Consider the following 22,059-nt stretch of genomic DNA (forward strand, 5'->3'; position numbering starts at 1 on the left):
ACAGACCACAAGTTTCAGAAAACTGTACTTGATTTACTTGTGTGTGTGTGTATATGTATTGCTTTTCATTCTCCAAAAGAGTTGGCAAAAACCCACCTTTATGATCGCTGTCTTGTTTTTCCAAGGAAAACTTATCTGATAGGCACTACATAAATAATAAATAAAGACTAAGAAACCAATTTAATTTTCTGAACCATCTTTGTTTTTCCAAGCCACGACTGTGTGGCTCTGCACATCAGGTTACTTAGCATAAAAATCTGAGTCCACAAGTAAGTGTAAAAGGCTAACCGTCTGCTAGCGACTGCATAACTCGAGGGAAGGGAAGGGAAGGGAGACTAGAGAGGTACAGTGTTAGGACTCTGATTCCTGTCCTCCTTTTAGCCTAGATTGGAGGGAGGAAAAGGTCTGGAGTTTGGATGCAGAGTGAAGGGTGACTAGGAGGACATTTCGAGTCGGATGGAGGAGAACTGAGGACATCCTACAAGGTCACATGCGGAGAAAGGCTTCAGATTAAGTTGGTTCACGAGAATGGCTTGGGTTTCGGAAGCTAATATTATACTGGAAGGGAGGGAGGGAGGGAGGAGGAGCAGAAACAAAAAGATGCCAGCCACTCTCTTTGTCGTTATTAGGTTGTAGCAAACGATTCTACTGATCGATGAACAGAACACGGAATACCAAAAAATTTGATGAAGCTTACCATGATTGATAGAGTGAGGCTAGACTTGACTGTGGTAAAAACTCCACCATGGCGATTTGACCCCTCACATGGAAGATGGTGCAGCCCTCAGCATTATTGTAGATTACCCAGACAAGTTCTCTCACCTCGGAGCCCCCACCATTTGTACCTACACTTTTCGTATTCGTTTGTTTTAACCAGCTCCTGCCCTATTCCCAGCCCTACGGACAAGAGACCGGTGTCAGTTTGGCAGTGACTCCTCCAAAACAATTCACTGGTGTAGGACAAATAGAAAGCAAGTATAGCTTGGGAAACCAACGGATGGGCCAGGCAGCGTGGGCAGAGGGACAAGCCACTAGAATCTTATTCCTAATCCTGTCTCACACCCAAACCAAAGCGTACTAGCAGCCAACGGAAAACTCTAATCTAGAGCTCGAAAAGGCCATCATCCATCTCAACCAAATCCCAATGACATTGTATTATTTTACGAGTGAGGTTGCATTTCCCAGCCTCGAGCTTTTTAGGAGTGACCAGAAAGTCGAAAAGGTTGCCTCGGGTGGGGTGGGTAAACCTCTTAGAAAACCAAACAGGATCGACAAAGCAGAAAAAAATGAAAGAATCACGACAAGATACAGTGCAAAAGTTCCAATCATGGGGGGGGTAGTGGGACTAAAGGGAACAGACCTCAGAAGCCATACACTACTTGTGCTGTGGTCTCAGCTCCAGAGTCTGGGTTGAATCCAAAACTTTTTCTTTTCTCCACAAGGGTTTTTGGTTGCTGCAGCAGCCTTAGGGTGGGTGGAAGTGGGAATGGAAAATGGAAAATGGTCGAAAAGGGTCCCATCTCAAGGTGTATCCTTACAGGGTGGTGTCTGGTTCCAGAGGACAAAGGTACATCCGACGCTCTTGATAAGGCCAGGAAGACCTCAAGCTACACACGACCAACTCGCTGGGAGGACGCGACTTTTCAATGCATTCATCCACTCAATCATTTTGTCCAGTCGTTTTGGTGCACCACCTCAGAGTGTTGGGTCCGAAACACCCATTAGGTGTGCGTCCCAGTAAACAGCTCCACAGCAATCATGCACAGAATCAAATACCAAGTAAAACTTTTACCTCGCTTTTGCATCCCAAGCTCTGAACGCATTGTGGTAGATCAAGATCTAGCATGCAGTATCCTCTGCTGTATAAGAGATGGTGAGTTCCTCCTCGTACTAGATAAAAACAAATTAACAAGTAAAAAGTATATGGTGATGACAATGGAAAACCATAGGCATAGTGAGTCAATCATTAGCAGCAAAGGTCGAAACCCACGTTGCCCTACTCCCAACCTTATCAGCTGCATATCTGAATAAGATAGCACTGAGAAGTAAAGGACTGAGGTGGATGCCAAACTAAGATGTCATGATAAAAAGATCTCCATCCAAATTAATCAGCGACATGACAACGCAATAAGAAATCAACGTAATTGGCACTACTCTTATTAAGAAACTAAAACTAAAACCATGTATTTATGATCCTTCATAAATTAATCCACTCCAACAACCAACGTCAATCTACTGAAAACCTAGAAGATAGGGAGGAGCAGGCTAGAGAAACTTGACGGTTCATCATGTTCTATATCTGAATACCCTGCAAAGAGACTAAGGCATCGTTTGAACAATATACTCCATGTACCTGCCATAACTCTACTGGGGTTTTTGAATAACATAAAGCTTGGAGAAGAAAGAAAGAAAAACTCAAAAAGACAAGCAAATAAGGTATGGAATTGCGTTCCCCAGATGCAATTCCCTCTAGACCAACAAAAAAAAGATATCTATCTTTACACAAGTTGATAAACTAATCTGGACAAATATTCTGATAAACTGGTGTGATGTTTAAACTCAAATAACAAGGTAGAACTATGCATCAAAAAGTAGTTTAAGGTTGTTCAAATTGCAGTCCCAATCCGAGATACTACTGAACCCAGTTACAGAAATCTGACCTGCAGTTGATGCTAACATTGGATCCACTGGAAAATTTGGATCGTGAGTCCAGATATGATATGAGACCTTGACCTGAACCTGGACCTGGAAACAGACCCGAACTAAACCTAAATCTAATATATTCTACCCACTAGTCTGATGGATTATGTAGGATGTGGCAAATATATCTACATATTTTAATGTTCTGTAGGATAACAGTATAATTGACTTCACTGTCTTTGATGGACTTCTGTGGTACATTCATCTCTTCTAAATGTTATTACTACTGTCTCTTGCAGCATTTTTTTCTTATTTCTTTAAATTTTTTGTTTTCCCACAATAATTTCTTTAATTTATTTGAATAAAAATATTAGACATCATCCACTCATAAGTTGGTTCATTTGTTATTAATTGTACTAGATGTTGTGGGCTTATTTTTGGATCCATGCTCAAAATGGACTCGGTCTCCTGTGTTCAGTCTAATTCTGGATCCAACATGGAAAAAAGATGAATGGGCAATGTCCTGGACCTACACCTTACCCAATGCTCAGATCAGAATTGGGTTCAGGTGTAGGTGACATCCAATCAACCCATTACCATCACTACTAAAAGTCTCTATCACTGGTGGCATATATTGACACAACAAGTTTAGACAAGAGATGGACCTATCTAAAAACTCAGAATATTAAATTAAAAGAACTTCATAAACTTAAGCTAATTTAACCAAGAGACCATTCTACTAGGAGTTACTGTGAGAAACAAAATTAATATTCCAACATGAATAAGACAATGAGCCAGTCAAGCAAAATCAATGACAACAAGATAATCAGATTTTTCTGACTTTGACTGTTAAAACATGCATTTTGAGCTGTTGATATATTGTACTTCCTGCATTAGTCTTCGGAATGAAAATGCATATTTGAAGTGACACATTATCTTGCTAGCATTTTCTTGCCAACTTTTAACCCACACAAATGTCTCTTCTGTTCTATCATAGATAATTTAAAATTTATAATAAGCACAAAACATTTAACCAAGTAATGATAGTTATCTAAGCTATCATGGAAATGTGTGAATACTGATCACTGATCTACTTAAATAATGAAGGCTTACAGTAGGCAGTTCAATTGCTGGAAATACAATGGCACCACCAACAGAGAGGTAAGGTATCCATTCGAAAAAACAGGTTTCCAAATTATATGCATTACATTCTTAAAATCTATTGACATGCTTGGAAAATGTTGTTGGTCCTTGAACAGCTGCAGAATTGCGGATAAGCCGAAAAGGGTACACAGAGGCCTAAATTATAAGGTGCCTCACAGCTTCAAAATTGTGGATAAGTAAAACTGGGTCCATGGAGACCTAAGCTATAAGGTGCTTCACAGCAGTTGCTCTCATGTCACTAAATCTGGGCATTACTGGCAAAAGATCTACATAATAAACCCATGAGCAGCAGACAGATGAGCATGGAGAACATAATGGGTTATAACAAAGTAATTGCTCTACACAATAAAAACAAATGCAAGTTGTTCCATGAAACAACAAATAAACACAACCTAGTATCCAAAATGTGCAACCTGACAGTCTTCTAGAATGATATCAACCATGACCACTAGGCATTGGTCAAGTTTGGTGCTACTGAGATGCTTTCCTTGAAAGCATGTAGCTAATTATTCTTTACAATTAGCATTAACAGGTCAGATCTTCAAAGACATTTCTATCCTCATTCTCACAGGACACTAGTGCAATAGGATATGTGATCGCTCGAGTCAAATGGACCCGTGGTATAAAACAATCGCCATCAAGTATCTTTTAAGCCAAAACACACACTTGAGTCATACATATATTAACAGAACTTTACTAGATGCTGACGGGCTTTGTGAATTTTTTACTTAAATTAACATACGTAGCGACATATATTTAACAAGAAAGGAACCAAATCAATACCAAACAACATATATTGCACATTAGGGACCAAATCCTATTCACTTGTGCAGAAGTCTTCCAAAGACCACCATTCCCAAAGCATATGCCAATGGGATTGTAAATTCATAAATATTTTACCGAAAGCAAAAGCCAATCATAAAGTTGTGCTTTTCATGCAAAGTTCAAATCTATGGACAGTTTACCAAACTGTGGTAAGAAAGATACCTGATAGATGTACATGTGAGTTTCCAACTAGTAGATTCCACCTTTAAGTGAACCTATACAGATTTTCTCATTTCCATCATCATCAACTCCAGTCTATCAAAACCCTAATTTTCTTACAAGGATAAGAACCCCATTATTCACCCTATGCTTCTTTATCATGTGAAACAGATCAATTAAATGAATTTTCATCCACAAAGTTAGCATAAAATTGCATAGTGTTATTGTACATCCTAAAACTTCTGAACATCAGTTCTTTTCCACACCTGAATCCATGCTACCCAATTAACATGACAACCAATAACCGGTTACAACTGTTATTAGAAATTAAAAAAAAACATTGACACAAACTCAAAGTGGGCTAGTTTTCGATGCTATAACACAAATTTTGACTTACATGCTTGGATTACTTATCTACAACAACATTATAGACCTATACCAGCTCAATTAATTAATTAACCATCTTAGAGACTTGAGATTAACAATCTTCCAAGTCCTGACAGTTGTGCTGCTCTAGAAGGCTCACCAAATGATGAACAACTACATTAGCCATGAATGAGTTTTCTTCTTCAAGTTAGCACACGTTACTACGTATATATGTTTGAGAAGGTTATGTCAATCAGAAACTGACTACAATGAGGTGAATTCAAGATACTACTGACTACTGAGTACCCCAAAACACAAACTTTTTCCATCTATAATTCAACATAACATATGGCAGCCATCAATTTGATCAAATGATAGAAGAAAGATAATTGTACTGAAATCAGTGAACTGAACATTTAAAGAATGGCATTAAAAAAAAAAAATTAACCAGCTGACATGTCTATTTTCCTAGTACTTCAGCAGTTTGCTCTTGCAAATACAGATAGTCCATAACCAAAATAATAATAATAATATAATTACTGTAGATAATGACTACAAAGTATGGGGAGACAGAAGGGACAAAAATACATACCCAAGAAGAACTCGAACAATCTGTTGATTGCCGCATAATGTACCCCAATAAATTCCTTTCATGAATTTTATGTCAAAACACAAAATTATTTAGGAAAAATAATAATCAATGGGTTGTGCCCAGTCTTCTTTGAGTAACAACGTTTTTAGTGTATTCATGATGTCAAAGTCAGGATCTAGTTTGCGTTGCCAGCCCTACAAAGATATAAATAGAAATTTTAAGAAACATTTTACTCTGAAAACATTTTTTTCCCAAATTAAAATCTGGAGCTGTAGCATATAAAACATACATACAAAAAATATTGTTGAATTCACATAGGAGACAGACTACCACAAATTTGTTCTTAAGGAAAAGAGTAACTGCATTACCCCTTCAACTCCCACATTTCCAGTATAAACCAATTCAAAAACAATACAAACACAAACCATCAAGAGGGCAACACTTTTAAGGTGAGAAGTAACTACCTCAGTAAGTGCAACTTGACAAATGTACAGTAATAAAGAATAGAAAAATCATGTCATTATGAAAACAATCAAGATTTTTGTCAAAAGTGGTTCCTGAGCACTTATCCTTTTTTCCAAAAGATAAAACAAATTATATTACTTCAGAGCCCAGTTCATCAGAGCGTAGCACATCAAGGAACTCGGGGAAAACTTGATTTCCAGAAGAAATCAGTTTTACAATTATTGGCCTTTGAGGCTAACCAATGGACACATTGGGTAGCTTCTTAGGTACATGAGTTACCATAAATTCCTCGAAGGATTCCATGGCCAACAAAATATTACTAACCAAGTTGGTCAAAAACCATGAAGGATGATTTGCTTGGTTAAGATTCGAGCTAAACATTCAGGCATCCATCTCAATATGCAGCTTTGGAATTCCTTCTTCCAAAGCAGCATTTATCCCCTCCCCAACAGCCAACGTCTCATTTAGCCAGCAACTTCCACCCTGAACATATTTGCCACCAGCTCCCAAGCAGCATCCTTGAGAGTTCCTTAGCACAAAGCCAGTGCTCCTTCCCTAGATCCCTAGACATTGAGACGTTGACTAAATCAAGCACAAAGCAGCTGCTTGATTAAGGTTCCTGGGCACTTGACTAAGACCAACGCCTAGGCCAAACCAGTGTTAAATGATTACTAATTTTCCATTTACTTAATACCACATACATATGTATATGTATGCATAGATGCATACAAATATATACACACATGTATAGAGTATATGTCAACATGTTTCATAGTTAATGTAGTCGATGAAAATACTGAGATGGGGATAACAAAATGATAAAATCAGAAAAATCATTCATGATGATAAATGTTGAACGGAAACTTATCGATGTCATGGTTAGACTGGATAAGCTAATTCAAACTAATCGTCCAAAAAAAGATAGAGGGTGACTTAAGAATACCCTTCTAGAAACAATAAGAAATGATTTCAATTCTTTTGGTTTAACTATATATATATATATATATATATATAGAACTGGCTTGAAATAGGACTTTATGAAATTGTTGTTGTTACTTTTTTAATTTCTCCTTTGATTCAAGTATTACATAAGATGCTAACTATACACTTGTAATAGCACACGAACTTCTGAACTCATAATTGTGTATACTGTGGGTTAACTACTAGGATGTGTCCTTGGAGATGAAATTGTTCTTGTTGCACATACATATACACATACTTCTATACACATCCAAAAAACATTTTTTATACTTTTTAACCTTAAGTTGAAGATAAATTGAATGCATGGTTTCGAGCTTGATGGAGTAGTCATAAACAGCATAATGATAGGTATGTATCTTTCCGATGCCTTTTTTCTTCTCTTTACACATTACTTATTTGATTGCTACCCATGAGATGTCACTTTTTCATAGTTTAGCGACATGTTGACACATTGAGTTAAATTTCTTGACTAAATTGATGTTGCAGATTCCGAGACCATTAAATAACGTAACAATGATATATTGGTACAAAATGTGAAATGCAATTACATACTGACGTATTTCACAAGGAAATAAAGAGAACACAGAAGAAAAGCAACTAAGCGGTGCTAATATATACGATGTGAAATACATGAATGCTAGACAGGAAAGTATCATTTCGTTACATAGTGTATGTGCCTGCTTTGTAAGTGAATGTACCTCAAGAACCAGAATGGTCACCAACACGGTGCATACATTGCCATCAACATTGACTCTATGATGCCGAACCTGTTCAAGAAGTTGGTGCATGCATTCAACAGGGTGAAAGATATCACCTTCACGGGTACCCCAAAAGGTGAATGTCCTCTCCAACTCCTGTAGATAGAAGTAAAAGTGTCAATATTGAATGAATAGTATGTCAAAAATGAAGAAGATGATTTACTAGTTACATGGACAGGCAGGAAAAGTTTATTTTCACAGTTTTCAAGCTCATACTTCTTTATCTCGACACTTGCATTTTCCTAACAAAGATCATACTTTTGTACCTCACATTTGGAAATCTTATGGTCTCATACATTAGCCTGTAAGATGCACTAGAATTTCATGAGTGCTACTTTATCTCTGAGACAACATGAACTTTTTCTGAATTCAAGTTATCCCACAAATTAACATAGGCCATATGATTAATTAGAAAACTAACTGATATTGGATTGGCATCATTCTGTTGACTATAAGTAATATGGAACATGACATAGATTTAAAAATTGATAAGACCGGTATTTACTAGTCCAATAACCAACTGGTACAACTTACCAGTCAAGTATGAAATTGATTGTGCCATCTGGTAAGCTCATTGTACCAGGCTCATTGGATGGTAAGTAGACTGATACCAAGCTGTACTGGGCAATAAACTTGTACCCTGGTTTGGATTTTTTCGTTTTTTTAGATTTGAGACGTGACAGCTGTCTCACATTTAATTTAGTATGACAATTGTTTTTCATGCTCTGTACTTTTTCTCAAATGCAGTTATTAAGAGAAGAACAACTGGAATTAGTACCAGACCAAGATTTTGATCCATGTAGTATGACATGATGAAAGGAAAAGAAACACAGAGACTTTCTATCATCCAAAATTTGCATTGTGATGCATGTAATTTCATCAACAGCAACTAGTTTGATTTAAAAGCATGAATAGTGAAAGAATTAATATAATGCTCTCAAATACAAACCCATGGCAACCATATTGCATAGCATTAAGAGGTAAGTGATAGTTCAGATAACTATGACAAGCTTGGGAGTAATCATAATAGCATAGATAACCATGACAAATGTATCATAAATAATTTGGGAAACAAAAAGGAATTTTTGTTAGAACATAACTATGACACAATCATCCAATTATATAACTATAAAAAATTATGAAAATATGCTTAAAAAGGTGACTGTAGAAGTATAAAGTTAATGTTATATATTATTTACAAAGGTGAAACTAGGTAACATAGATAAAATTCAAGTCAGGTATGTGTTTAGGTAGACTTCTTAGATAAGATCAGAACCCAGTTCCAAAAGTCCTAATGTTTTTATATTTAGACCCACACCTAAACCCCATGGACTTCGAATTAAGGTTATAGAGTACTGCCCAAGTCTCGCAGACAAATATATATGATTAAACAAATAAAACAAATACCAAAATTGCCCATTATTAGTAGGTAATTATCAGAACTGGGGTTCCTACAAAATGCAATAAGCATTCCAGTTTACTTTCCCTTTCTCTTTCTCATTACGCTGGATGCCCTTATGTTCTTAGCATCAAATTGATATTATTTCCTCCATGTAATTAATTTATAAAACTTCTTCTCAGCCTCTTTAGTTCAAGTGCTAGCCACCCCATGCCCTACCATTAATCATGTATTTTAATTGCCACCATGGCAACAACAATAACTACCCATCCATAACCAAACAGCTCAATCTCAATCCTGAAGAAAATGACCTGTAGGCATAAGATAATCATTTGACATGATCCACAAATCAAGAAGAAGTTCTTCTTACTTCACATTGTCAGTATCCTGTCTATTTTGATAAAAGAGCCTGAATCAAAGTGCCAATAACATTATATTGAATAGAAAAGGAAAAAAGACCAAAATAATTAATCTGCTGAAAAGAATTAGATAGCTGAAACTGAAATATCACCTCAATAAAGGCTTTTGGGTTCGGGCAACCTTGATGCTGTGACAATTTCAATGTACATTCTGCAGCAGTACGACCATCTCGAAGAGATACAGCTTTAAAGAACTCCAACAAATTAGCACGGTCACTTTTAGAGAGTTCAACAGTCATTCCTACATCCAAGAAAATGACATGAGGCTTGGGTCTAAAGATCTTCTTTCTCGACCTCTTGGTGTGAGGTACCCGCACAAGGATATTTCCAGGGTGCATATCCGCATGAATAAAATTGTCAACCTAAAACAAGAAAAAAAATGAATTTTGGACTATTGAAATTTTACTAATAAAGTTAATGGACAAAAGCTGCAAATGCAATGTCAGACATCAGCATTCAACTTACACATGGACAAAAAAAATCATATAAATGAGCTTGGAATAAAGTTGTGTCCATAGTTTGACTAATGTTCTCTTCAAAATTGTACATTTATGACCATGCAAAATGCACAAGAAACAGATAAAGCAACTACAAGATCCTGGTGCTTTGATTCAGATCCATACACGTAACAACAAGGAAGCATGATATAGTACTAGCACTTGGATATGTAAAAACAATTTTTCATATTATCATACAATATGAGAATACAATAACTAATAGGCTATAAACTTACCAGAAGCATCTTCAGGAGTGCATGTGTACCAATGTGTGCCAAATCTCTTTTAATCCGAGTATTTCCTTCAAGCTCATCAATATAGCGTGAAACACTTTCTCCTTGTTCAAATGTCTCCACAAGAACAGAAGGATGCACAAGTGGATATAATGGCCTAGGAAAAGACACATCTCTCCATCTGCGGAAATTGTAGATAAACCGGCTTAAGTGAGCAGCTTCCCGAGAAAGATCAACTTGAGACATCATAAAAACTGCAAATTGCCGTACACTTTCATCCAGCCTCAACCAGCTTAAACCAGGAGTTAGGCTTGAAATTCTGGCTACAAGATTGATTATCATAAAATCCCTCCTTATTGAATCACCCACACCAGGATGCCTAACCTTCACAGCAACTTCAATGGGTTTCTTCAACTGTTGACCTGGATAGGCAAACCTCAAAGAAGCTCGATGAACTTGTGCAATGCTTCCTGATGCTACTGGTTTTTCCTCAAAGTACTCAAAAATTTCAGAAAGTTTCCGACCAAACGCCTTCTCGATGGTGGTTTTACTGTACGCAAAACTATGAGCAGGTGCTTTTGTATGAAGTTTTGTAAGCTCAAGGCATAGATCTTTCGGAAAGAGGTCTGGGCGTGTTGCTGCCCACTGACCCCATTTTATGAATGCAGGACCAGCTCTCTCCAGAGTGCGATGGACAACCTGAAGCCATCTTTTCCTGAATTCAAGTCCGAAACTATCCGCAAAGGGTGCTAACAAGATAGCTGGCAAAAATAAGATCGACAAGTACGCTGCTCGCAATACCAAAATAAAACCCTCTATGATAGAGAAAATTACTGAAGAGAAGTAAAGGCTGCCAGCTTCTGCTTGCATAAGAAGACCATTTCTTGAACTATAGAAATTGCCATCTGCCCATGCCTTCTGAGCCCATGCCAACTCCCCAACACTAAATGCAAGAACACCAGGAACTACTTGAAACCGAGTGAAAGACAAGCTCACAGCACAGGCTAACTTACTTATCACAGATAAGGCTGGACCGTCATATGAACAGATTAGACTAAGCCTCTCCCAAGCCAATTTGGCATGATGGGTCACCGAATAATTACTCCTCGACATTGTGTACAAGCTCTTCGTATAGCTAGAGCTACTTCTGTTAACGTGGCCCATGCCCTTGTGTCGTCCAAGCACGTTATTACCTCCAACAGGAAACCTAAATTGCGAAAAAACTCTGAACAAGAGAAAAGGTAGCCCTTTCTTCCTAAGCGACCCATAACTCCTCGAAGCTAAGAAGTCAATTCTCTGATTGGACTGGAAAAAGTACCCCGCCTTTTTATTTTCTTGAGATATCAATAACCTACATGATCATCAAAGGTTTGTCGTTTCAAGTAATCGCAACATTCAATGCTCTAATTTCTCGGGAACGCATTTGCGATCAAGGTCGACGATTTGAACCACTCAAAATAACTAAGAACAAATAAACTAGTATTTTAATGTTACACAAAAAAAAGGAAATCTGTCTTACCAAAGAAACAGAATAAGTACAAGAAAACCATTGCAACAATACATAATTGAAACCTCAAAATCAACCAAAGAAATAAATGAAAGTTCTGGGACGGGAAAATAAGATAGCGGAGGGAGGGAATACCTTCCATGAAACGCCAGGATGCGGAACATTGGGGATAGTTCATAACCCAACGGCTCGAGAAGAGATCGGGATTTGGAAAGATTACCGATACAGGGAAGAGTTTACCAGATTGGCCGACAACATCCCAAACTTGTTGGAGAAATCATCGGAGCAGAGAGACATTTGAATTGTCCTCGGCGGCTGAAGTGGTCGCTAGGGCGAGAGCGCATCACCGAACGGATGACTGCGTCCAAAACCCACCAGGCCGGGTTTTCAATGGCGGTGAGAAGAAGAAATAGCACGCAAGTTGTGGCGGTCGCAGCAGCAGTAATGGTAGGGGAAGGGAGAGGGGGACGTGCGAAGGGTTTATTCCCCTCCAAGAAACCACAGGGCCAACCAATATCCGGAGAGTTCCGATGTCTGCCCTAGGCCACCAGACAGCGCCCGGCCAAACGGTTCGGTGTTCGACAGCATAAACGAGGGAATGAGACTACGTGGTCCGACCGAACCACTTCATTCTCGTGGGGTCCGCCCTAATCAGTCTGTCAAGCAACGTTCATGTATCTTTCACTTCATATTGAAAAGTAATCACATATTCCAAAGAGATATAATGGTTTATATATATATATATATATATATATATATATATATATATATATATATATATATATATATAAGATTCTGTAATAAATTTTTGAAATTAAGAATTTATAAGTCTGTCAAATCACTTATATCCTCAATTATTTTTTTTAAGTTCACTAATTTTGAAAGGACAAAATGAGTATATTCACCTTCCAAAATGGATAATTCTTAACGAACCATCACACCAATAATAATCAAATATAACTTATTTGAAGGTATAGTATATACCACAAGATCAATGTTTAGAGTGTAAAGCTATGATAGATTTGGTAGACCGCAACCTATTTAACCGAATGGAGACTTGACATGGAGACTAAGGCCCATGGATCATGTTCGAGAAGGCCTGATCCGGTAATTGGATTTCGTTTTTGTTGCGACAAAGCCTAGAACGTTTCACAACATGACCAAGAAATGGGCTGCTAGGATGATCCCACCAACTTCTTGTCTGCCTGTTGAGAGCTTCACAGCATTACGATCCAAATCCTGCTAAACTTTCACCACTTACTTATCTTTGGAAGGAAATCGATATCGCCTACCGTTACCGCTGGAAATTATGCGTTTGCCTATACGACGACTAAAGAGAATTGTTGGCGAGGTCTCGTATATCCCAATCGCAATACGTCCGCAGAAGTTGCAGCCAAGATAGACCAGTCATTGTTGGCTACAGAGACGTGCAGATGGGACGACGATGGCCTTTTCATTTGCTTGGCCAGTGGGCTTCCAACGAGGCGCTTTATTTTTCTTTGGTCGAACGACGTGTTCTAATCCGAAGTGCATCGACTTTGAGCAGAAAGCTTCTGTAGAATAAACGAGGGTGGCTTTGACCTTTCCTTTGGGACTTTGTGTGTCACTGAAGCCCTTCCAATTTGACTTTTTGGCATACGAAGAATTTTACGGCATTTGCTCGAACGTTGTTGTCACGTCCCTACGACAATTTTCGAGATAAGGACATAATGATTCATCCTCCTCCTCCTCCTCCATGTCTATGCAAACTTCCTTAGTATTTACGATACGTCGTCTGATGTCGCAAAGGCAGACAGCTTAGCCGTACGGATAGCAGACCACGCGCCTGGCAACATACACCCTCATCTTTCACGTGGGACGTATTGTTTTGGTTGTACGTGGAAAATTGCGTACTGTATGGCCGCCTAATAGTTGTCCCCGCTACCGTTCACGCAATAATGAGACGAGAGTATACCTTTCGCGCTCATTCACAATGCAGGCCACGAAGTGCATACATACGTACACGTAAATCTCATCGACAATTTCTTGCGAGTCGTCTTCTGGTGCATGTATGACACCATGGATGTCTCGTTGTACTCCTCTCGATTACCATGCAGATCGAGTGGTGAATCTGACAACACCTAGTTAGCCAGCCTTGATATACCAGTGCAGGTGCTTCCGGACTTCTCCTCGAAGAATCAAATTATGTGACACTCGTATTTGAGAACAAGAAGTCACCCCTTTCCAGCAATAAACTGAAGCTAAAGACACCTTATTCATTTGGTTCGAGGCTGAAAGTAGCACAGCCTGATTACATAGAATTTCTAAGCGCTGACAGAGACATGTCGGAATACGTATAACACAATAAAGAATAAGAAAAAAGGTGGAGAAGGAAAGAAAAGAGAGTAAGTAACATTCATTTCTCTCGTTTCTCCTTTCTGTTCTCCGTCTTTTTTTTCTTCGCATGTAATTGCTCACATCCAAGAGAGATCAGAGATTTGATAGTTGGAACAGGCCGCTGAAATCTCTCTCCTTCTCATCTTCGATGATACTGTTCACCACGTACGTCACCGAGGAGTTCAACTGGGTCGGACTCGATGAAGGTGTCAATAACTCAGAGGCCGCATTACGATTTTGATGATTGTTTGTCCAATATGTATTGGAGGTGTTGACCATCGGTTGGAAGAAGCATGGATCCAAGTTTCCACAGTTGACACCCGCTGCTGCCACTAAATTAGGTTGCATCACGATATCTTGCAACGGGTTGACATCTGAAGTTGGATGGAGCTGTGCCTCATCAAAGAATGGATCGTTTGAAGCAGTGGAAGAACGTAGTTTCTTAGATGGGTTTAATTGTAGCTGTTGTGCTTGAAAAGAAGCTAGCTGGTCTTCAACTCGGACTGTCGGGTACTGTTGCACTTGAAGGTTTCGATCAAGGATATCTGAGTATTGGCATTGAAAGGATAAGAGGTTGGTGGCCATCATCAGTAGCTCGCTTTTGACGTGTGGTTCGAGACATAATAACACAGAGACGTCGAGTTGTGACGTCGGGTTGAGCAAGGACGGTGTGTGGAGCGAAGAGGGGCCGAGGAGATGAAGGCGAGGGGTGTGGGTCACAGGATCGATGCCCATCCCGAGAAGCTTCCTCCTGATGTGCGTGTTCCAGTAGTTCTTTATCTCATTGTCTGTTCTTCCCGGCAAGCGAGCAGCAATCGCCGACCATCTGTGTGTAATCCAAGATGAGAATAGCAAGCACGTAAGTCAAGGTTTTCTTCTAACAGGAGGCCTAAATCCGAGAGACTTGGCTACAACTTACTTGTTGCCCAAAATACCATGTAGTTGGATGATTGTCTCCTCCTCTTCAAAAGAGAACCTCCCTCTTTTGATGTCAGGCCGCAGGTAGTTCGTCCATCGAAGACGGCAGCTCTTGCCACATCTTGCGAGGCCTATCCACGTGACCGCAAGTGAGTTCAACAATAATGCAAGACTCGGGAAAGTAATCGATGCTTATATCTCATGTTTCCTTACCAGCTTTACCGGGGACAGTTCTCCAATTGCGTTGCCCATGCTTCTGTATGTAGTCGATGAGCTTCTGGTCCTCTTCAGGTGTCCAAGCCCCCTTCTTCAATCCATTCTTGGGGCAACAAGGTGGTCTCCCCATGTCCAACTAGTGTGATTTCGGGACAGACGAGTGGAATCGATCTCGACCTTCAGGGAGAGACGAGTACTGGTCTCATTATGGACAGACGGATACAAGACTAACTGTACGTATGGTTTATATAGAACGGAAGATCCACGAAAGGCTGAGAGGGGGCAGGGAAGTCTAACGGATTCCGTGCCGGCGTTTGTGTTTCACGCTGGCGACACCTCTCTTCGTGGGCGCCAACCTTTCGAGGCTTTAAAGACCCGGAAAAGTTTTGGGACGAAGGGTACAACCATCAAGGAAGGAGGGGACCTCCAACCTTATCCGGCCATCACCATGGGCTGATTTCAACCACGTGTTGACACGTAGCCGACTGATGGGATGCAGAAGTGACAGGCGGTTGGTCCCACCATCGTGGGCTTTACTTTTCCCCGCCGTCACGGAGGTCTTGCTTTACTTTTCTCGTGCGATTACATAAGCCGTGGCACAGATGACAGCAGGGATGATGTCTGCACCAGTACGAACGGTAGCAGGATTACTGGCGAGACCATTGGAGCATCCCTGAGCTTTCCGGGAAGTGTGCAGTGTCGAACCATAGAGATCTGAGAGTCAAACCTAACGAACCAAGGTTGATGAAACGGGCCGCTGTCATGGCTTAGGAAGATTTCACGATGATGTACCTCCTTGTCTCTTGCAGAGAAATAAATGTTTCGGAGGTTTCTTACAAGAAACATGCTGCAAGAATAATGCACCATATAGACACCAATCGCAATTACTTCTCGACAGGAACTACTCACCTTGACAAAACTTCACAGCGATGCAGAAAGCGTTAGGAAGACTCAAATGTGAGCCTCTTCTCATGGACGAGCTGCATATTGTAACAACAGCGAAGACTTTTGAGATCATTCAACACGCAAAATCTAATAGATCAATGCACCGAGATGGCCCACCCGGCAGGCCATGTTTTACATGAGCTTTCTGTTTCAGATCACTGCCAATATGCTGTATGCTGATAAGGGATTAATCTTTTGTTACAAGATGCTGATTGACAATTGAAGATGGTAATATCAATGTTGCAGATTGTACAAGGGAGTCGAGTAAATGAAGGAAAGCAGCCGAATAGATTTTGTGAATCTGGATTCTCCTATTTCAAAATAAGACATTCGGAATGTAAAATATAGCTGCATATACAACAGGATTAGGAAAAAGGTACTGGATTCTCTTGAGGCTTCTTCCATGATTCAATTAGGAAAAAGGTACTGAACAGGCTGAAGCTTTGTCAACCAATCACTGGCATGGTTCATAACTTGAAGGTCACAGAACGGAAATCTCCTGTGCACTTTGTGATGGCCTCATTAGCTTTCTGAGTTCCCGATTTTTCTTCTCTCTTCTTTTTTTCTCTGCATGAATGGCAGTCGACATAGCTACATCAGAATTCAGATAATTCAAACATTTTTCAAACTTAAATTCTGCTTTCTAAGATTTACAGCAAACAAATATATAATATTCTTCGATTAGTAATATTTTAGGCTTTCCCGATTTCCAAGAGTCAGCCAATATCATGAAATCCAGTTAACTATTTATCAAAAATTTTGCTCTAGACACATATATAAGACCAGATATTTATATTTTCAACAATTACTTTCACTAAGACCAGATATTTATATTTTCAACAATTACTTTCACTGGAAAAGCTGTGTTTTATCCTAAAGAAATGTATGAATCAGAAATAAATCAACAAAGTGCACAAATAGCACTTCTCGATATTGTGTGATGTTTAATGCAGTGTTCACCCAACTTCATCTGTAATTTGAAGACAAAGACAGAACAACTTCCAAAACTAATCATTTACCTGTCCACATATTCCTTCAAAAGCTCCTTTGCTTGAACTAATTTCGACAGAAGATTGCGATACACATCAAGATCTCTATCCACACTGCGTTTATTTATATTCAGTGCAGCACAAAGCTGTGAAACAGAAAAAAATGAGTCAATGCTAACCCAAGAACAAGGGGAAACTAGGCTTTCATGAATCAGAACACAGTGTACCGAGCAGTTGCATAAGTTTAGACAATGATAAACTTGTGCACCATATGAGCTATATATTGTCGCTGAGACTGTAGCTGAATCCAGAAAGAAGAAACCAAAGTTGCATACAAAAAGAACATACAAAATTGAATCAGCATTCTTTTCAGCATGTTTCAGGGGAAAAAAGAAGAACTGTCCTACAAAATGAAAATTACCAATTAGAGATTTAGTTCATGAGGATGTGTGATTTCATTTTCTCGAGAAGTTATAACCATGCAAGCTAAAAGTAAATATTTTTAGGGTCCTGTAAATGGATGTCTTGAAGCATTCATTAATAATGCCCTCACCATATTTAATTATGTGATGTAGTGGAAGTTCTAAGTGTCATATATGGATCAAACTGTCTACACCATGTGCAAGACAAATTTTCTTAACATGAAGTGACCATGCTATTATTTCCAAATTTATAAAACTATCTTTCTATCTTCGCTATCAGTATGAATATTAACAATAAAGAGGACATCTCGAACTGGTCATCATAGTCTCCTAGTAATAGGGATGCAGAAGTGGATAAAATGCCAAAAAAAATTATTTATAATGTTCAGATATTTCAGAAGTAAATAAAAAGGTTAGAAGTAAGCCAAGGTTCGCAATACCGTACCGTACCGGTATTTCGACCTAAGCTCGGTACTGGTACGGTACGGTATACTGAGCGGTACACCCAGGTGTGCCGAGTACTGTAGCACTGCTACAGTGCTACAGTTCACTCGGACCGGTAACAGACGGTCCGCGTACCGACAACCTGTCAGACCAGTACATACCGGCCGTACCAGGCGGTACAGTTCAGTACGATAGACCCTAAAAGTAAAATGGTTCAGTATGAAAGCAGCAGGTATCTACAACATTTTTTTCAATAGAGGAAATAAAAAGAAAAGGAAGAAGAAAATCATCAGGAATTAAAAGATAAATAGTTTATGTGATGGAAAAAGTACAACCTTTTCCAAGACTGTAGGTTCAGTTGCATTTGCCAGCTCAAGTAGACGGAACAGTCCAATTGCAAAGAATCGACTGTAGCTGAAGTTTCCCTTACTCAGTGCCCGCTCTGAGATATCTTTCAAAATGGTCTCTACTTCTCCTTCTCTAGTGGAGAACTCTATTAATGAATTAGCAGTCTGAGCACGAGCCCACTCCTCCAGCTTTTTGGCATCACTTCTGCACAACCAAAAATCAACAAGTTCATTGTTATTGAAGGTTGGTGGTACAAATTTATAAAATATTGGATAGAAGCTAACCAAACTTCCAATTTCGTACACATATACATCAATGAATGTACTTCTAACCATATAGGTACAGTAACTTGTATGAAGAAGCATTCAACTAAGCTGTGGTCTCGATATGTGTCACATATCAGTTGCAACAAAATCAGTCTTCAAGGCTTATGGTTTTATTGGAAACCAAGTTACAGATAGCAGCAAGACAAAAATGCTTGCTAAGGTACACAGTTGCAAAGATTAATCAGGCCATCCCAAAGGTGTTCTTGCAATGTATTTAGGCTCAATAACTTGTCAAGAAGCATTAATTGGGTATTCCTGTTTAAACATCAGTCCTAAAGGCCTTTTGGTGATACTGTATTACTGTTCTGGAGTTGGGTCAGGTGTGAAATAGAATAGGGATAGTAGCCATTTAAACTGATCACCCTTGGATTGTATGAACGTGTTATAAAGGACAAACTTGTTGGAAAAGGCTCAGCTGACACAAAAATGGCAAAAACAATCTCGTTGTTTAAAAATTCTGTCCTGAATTATAATAGACCGAGCTGCAAAATAGATTGTGGCCTCAGATATTATTAATGTGAAGTTATTCCATAGATGCCTAGATGGTGACCAACTTTTGTCATCTTCGTCATATTCTTTTTTGTGTGGCTTGTATCATAAAAAATTCCTAATTAATTCTATTCTCCTTAGTTTCCCTAATCAACTGTTACTACGCTATGGTGCCTCTTAAGCAAGTCAAGCAGCCTCAATCTGCATCAATTGATAGCAAAGTGGATTATTGGGCAAATGTAACACTGAAATTAGCCTATCGCTAATATCCTGGCTTTCACTCAGTTTCCGGTCTATTTCATCCTTTGTTCATAATCTTATATCATATCATCTTTTAGCTATAACCAAGAATACACTATGATCAAAAGAATGGAAATGAGGTCAAAGCAGACACAAGGACCAAATGAAACTGAAGTTGAAGTACTTAAACAAGGTGAATGATCAAAGCATATCTGAACGGACAAGGACAAAAATACGTGACAAGCCTCGCAATGATGAAGGATGTTGGTATCCACAGAATTTAAAGAGGAACAGTGATAATATATACATATATATATATATATATCATTCTTTATTAGTGTTCATTTGTGGGAGTTGCAAGCCCAATTTTGATTTGAGGATATACATATATGTATATAATGTATATATATATGTATATATATATATACATATATATATATATGTATATATATATACATATATATGTATATATATGTATATACATGTATATACATATATATATATACATATATATATATATATATACATATATATATATATATACATTATATACATATATATATATCCTCAAATCAAAATTGGGCTTGCAACTCCCACAAATGAACACTAATAAAGAATGAGCAATGAGCAATAGTAAATAGCCACACACCACAACCACCATGACGTCTCTTGACTGAACAATGAGCAATAGTAAATAAAGCTCCCACAAATGAACACTAATAAAGAATCACCCTTCACTTTTGTAACTCCACAAATGAACTGACAAAATTGCGGGTATGTAAGACCATAAAATTTTTTGTAAAGGCTAGGCAAAACTTTCAATAATTCCTAACTGCTGGGAATAAAAAATGATAGAACCATTTATTTAAAGTTATCTGGATAAAGTAAACGAATTTGTGCATTTTTAAAAAAGCATGCATAATTACAAAAGAGGTAGCAGGTAGATTGGAATAATCAAGCACCTGTACTGCTCAGGATCCTCCTTCAATGCCTGAATATATGCCTGGAAGATGGCATCTCGATCCTCACTGTTTGGATACCCTTCCATAAGCTGTTCATAAACAGTTACGAAGCCAAGGGCAAAGACAGCATCATACTGGTAGGTCCTTTTGTATCTCATCAGATGTTGCTGCACAAGCAGCTCTTGCAATACAGTGTTGTATATGCTTGGAATGGGCCGCTTGTATGACTTGAGAAAATTCAATTTTGTTTCGGATACAGTGGGTGGCGCATCTAATCAGTAAAAGTAATAACATATACTTACAAACAAACATTTCCTCCTGATTTATGTCAAATTTCACTAAAAAGGAATAGGAAGAAATAAAAAAGATGAAGGTTATGTTTTATTCCTTTTGAAAACAACAGCATTAATGTACATGCCATTACGAAGCTGCTTTCTGCAGCCATCTATGTTTGTGCATTTTACTATCGCCAAACCCCCATGGTGGGGTTGTCGGGATAGTTAATCTACAGCACAGATATACATACCAAATGCTCTGGAAGCGTTTCTTGGGGATTGAGTGAAATGAAACTATAAATACAGAGAAAAAATACGCCTTGTAAGTATAACCCTAGTTCTTGAAATAAGAAGATTTCGAATCTATAAACCGCGAAGAAAACTAAAATTACAGCGGGCAGAGATGTACCAAACAGGAATATAAATTATTGACGCTTCATGCCGAAAATTAGAACTTCAAGCGCACGGAAACGAGTCGGGCTAGTCGAAATGAAAGCAACGAGATAAGAAGCACCAAGAACAGAGTTGGCGAAAAGAAATTATAAAAAGCTCACAGCTTGCGGCCGCCACGCAGCGGACTACCATCCGGGAGCTGAACTTAGGGGCTTCAAATCGGAATCCACGGAGGGCAGGACCAGCGAAGGACAGTCTCCTCTCGGCGGCTTGCCTACAAGGCGAAGCGAAGGATACGGATGGTATGGAGGCCATCTAGGGCTTATTTAGGGCTCACTCTCTTACGAGACGTCCGAAGGAGAGATAAAAAAAAAAAAGGAAAGGGCAGAACAAACTAGGGTTCCGAGGGAAGGATGATGGTCGTCGCCGGCGGCAAGAACAGCATTACGGGGACGGCGAGCAGGGAGGCGTCCGTTGTGAGGAAGAGAACGGCCTTATCTCGGGTTTCGGAGAAAGCATCTCAGCCAGTAATATGATGCCACTTGGCAGATTCTTTCCGAAGATCCAACAAGAAATATATTATTATTTTAATTTCATTTTTATCCATTTCGGATAATGATTTTTCGTCGCAGTAAATGTTTGACTTCTCTTTGTGAATATTTTCGGCTCATATCTACAATACACGTATTTCAATTACTTCTTAAATATTCT

At 38.8% G+C, this 22,059-nt stretch overlaps 3 protein-coding genes across 5 annotated transcripts; all 3 read right to left on the minus strand.

Annotated features, from left to right (window-relative positions):
• Positions 1-1,130: 1,130 nt before the first annotated feature.
• LOC103997691 (uncharacterized) lies at positions 1,131-12,537 on the minus strand. 3 transcript variants are annotated; one of them, XM_065125349.1, is made up of 6 exons: positions 12,141-12,537; positions 10,502-11,849; positions 9,861-10,130; positions 7,891-8,046; positions 5,747-5,940; positions 1,131-2,308 (listed from the first exon to the last, which is right to left on the minus strand). In XM_065125349.1, the coding sequence occupies exons 1-5, from the start codon at positions 12,167-12,169 to the stop codon at positions 5,836-5,838; spliced, it is 1,908 nt and encodes a 635-aa protein (XP_064981421.1). In that variant the 5' UTR covers positions 12,170-12,537; the 3' UTR covers positions 1,131-2,308; positions 5,747-5,835. The 3 variants fall into 3 exon arrangements, with proteins under 3 accessions (XP_064981421.1, XP_009417270.2, XP_009417271.2); XM_009418995.3 differs by lacking the exon at positions 1,131-2,308 and adding an exon at positions 3,709-4,058; XM_009418996.3 differs by lacking the exon at positions 1,131-2,308 and adding an exon at positions 3,709-4,070.
• Positions 12,538-14,240: 1,703 nt separating this feature from the next.
• Positions 14,241-15,860, minus strand: LOC135621944 (transcription factor MYB41-like). Its single transcript, XM_065123576.1, has 3 exons — positions 15,513-15,860; positions 15,301-15,430; positions 14,241-15,207 (listed from the first exon to the last, which is right to left on the minus strand). Exons 1-3 carry the CDS (start codon positions 15,643-15,645, stop codon positions 14,475-14,477), a joined length of 996 nt encoding a protein of 331 aa, XP_064979648.1. The 5' UTR covers positions 15,646-15,860; the 3' UTR covers positions 14,241-14,474.
• A 774-nt stretch (positions 15,861-16,634) lies between these two features.
• LOC103997692 (protein THYLAKOID FORMATION1, chloroplastic) lies at positions 16,635-21,835 on the minus strand. The gene is made up of 5 exons (XM_009418997.3): positions 21,510-21,835; positions 20,681-20,951; positions 18,651-18,867; positions 17,480-17,595; positions 16,635-17,027 (listed from the first exon to the last, which is right to left on the minus strand). The coding sequence occupies exons 1-5, from the start codon at positions 21,661-21,663 to the stop codon at positions 16,928-16,930; spliced, it is 858 nt and encodes a 285-aa protein (XP_009417272.2). The 5' UTR covers positions 21,664-21,835; the 3' UTR covers positions 16,635-16,927.
• Positions 21,836-22,059: the final 224 nt, after the last annotated feature.

The sequence above is a fragment of the Musa acuminata genome, chromosome BXJ2-9, assembly GCF_036884655.1.
Source record: "Musa acuminata AAA Group cultivar baxijiao chromosome BXJ2-9, Cavendish_Baxijiao_AAA, whole genome shotgun sequence".
NCBI classification, from domain to species: Eukaryota; Viridiplantae; Streptophyta; class Magnoliopsida; order Zingiberales; family Musaceae; genus Musa; species Musa acuminata.

Coding starts and splice junctions, on each gene's coding strand:
- LOC103997691 (XM_065125349.1), bottom strand. CDS start 12,169: ATGTTCCGCATCCTGGCGTTTCATGGAAG. Junction 11,850..12,140: donor ATCCTGGCGTTTCATGGAAG/GTATTCCCTCCC, acceptor ATGATCATGTAG/GTTATTGATATCTCAAGAAA. Junction 5,941..7,890: donor TGACCATTCTGGTTCTTGAG/GTACATTCACTT, acceptor ATATCTTTGTAG/GGCTGGCAACGCAAACTAGA.
- LOC135621944 (XM_065123576.1), bottom strand. CDS start 15,645: ATGGGGAGACCACCTTGTTGCCCCAAGAATGGATTGAAGAAGGGGGCT. Junction 15,431..15,512: donor AACTGTCCCCGGTAAAGCTG/GTAAGGAAACAT, acceptor TCACGTGGATAG/GCCTCGCAAGATGTGGCAAG. Junction 15,208..15,300: donor CATGGTATTTTGGGCAACAA/GTAAGTTGTAGC, acceptor GATTACACACAG/ATGGTCGGCGATTGCTGCTC.
- LOC103997692 (XM_009418997.3), bottom strand. CDS start 21,663: ATGGCCTCCATACCATCCGTATCCTTCGCTTCGCCTTGTAGGCAAGCC. Junction 18,868..20,680: donor GAGGATCCTGAGCAGTACAG/GTGCTTGATTAT, acceptor TTGGTTGTGCAG/AAGTGATGCCAAAAAGCTGG. Junction 17,596..18,650: donor AACCTACAGTCTTGGAAAAG/GTTGTACTTTTT, acceptor TCTGTTTCACAG/CTTTGTGCTGCACTGAATAT.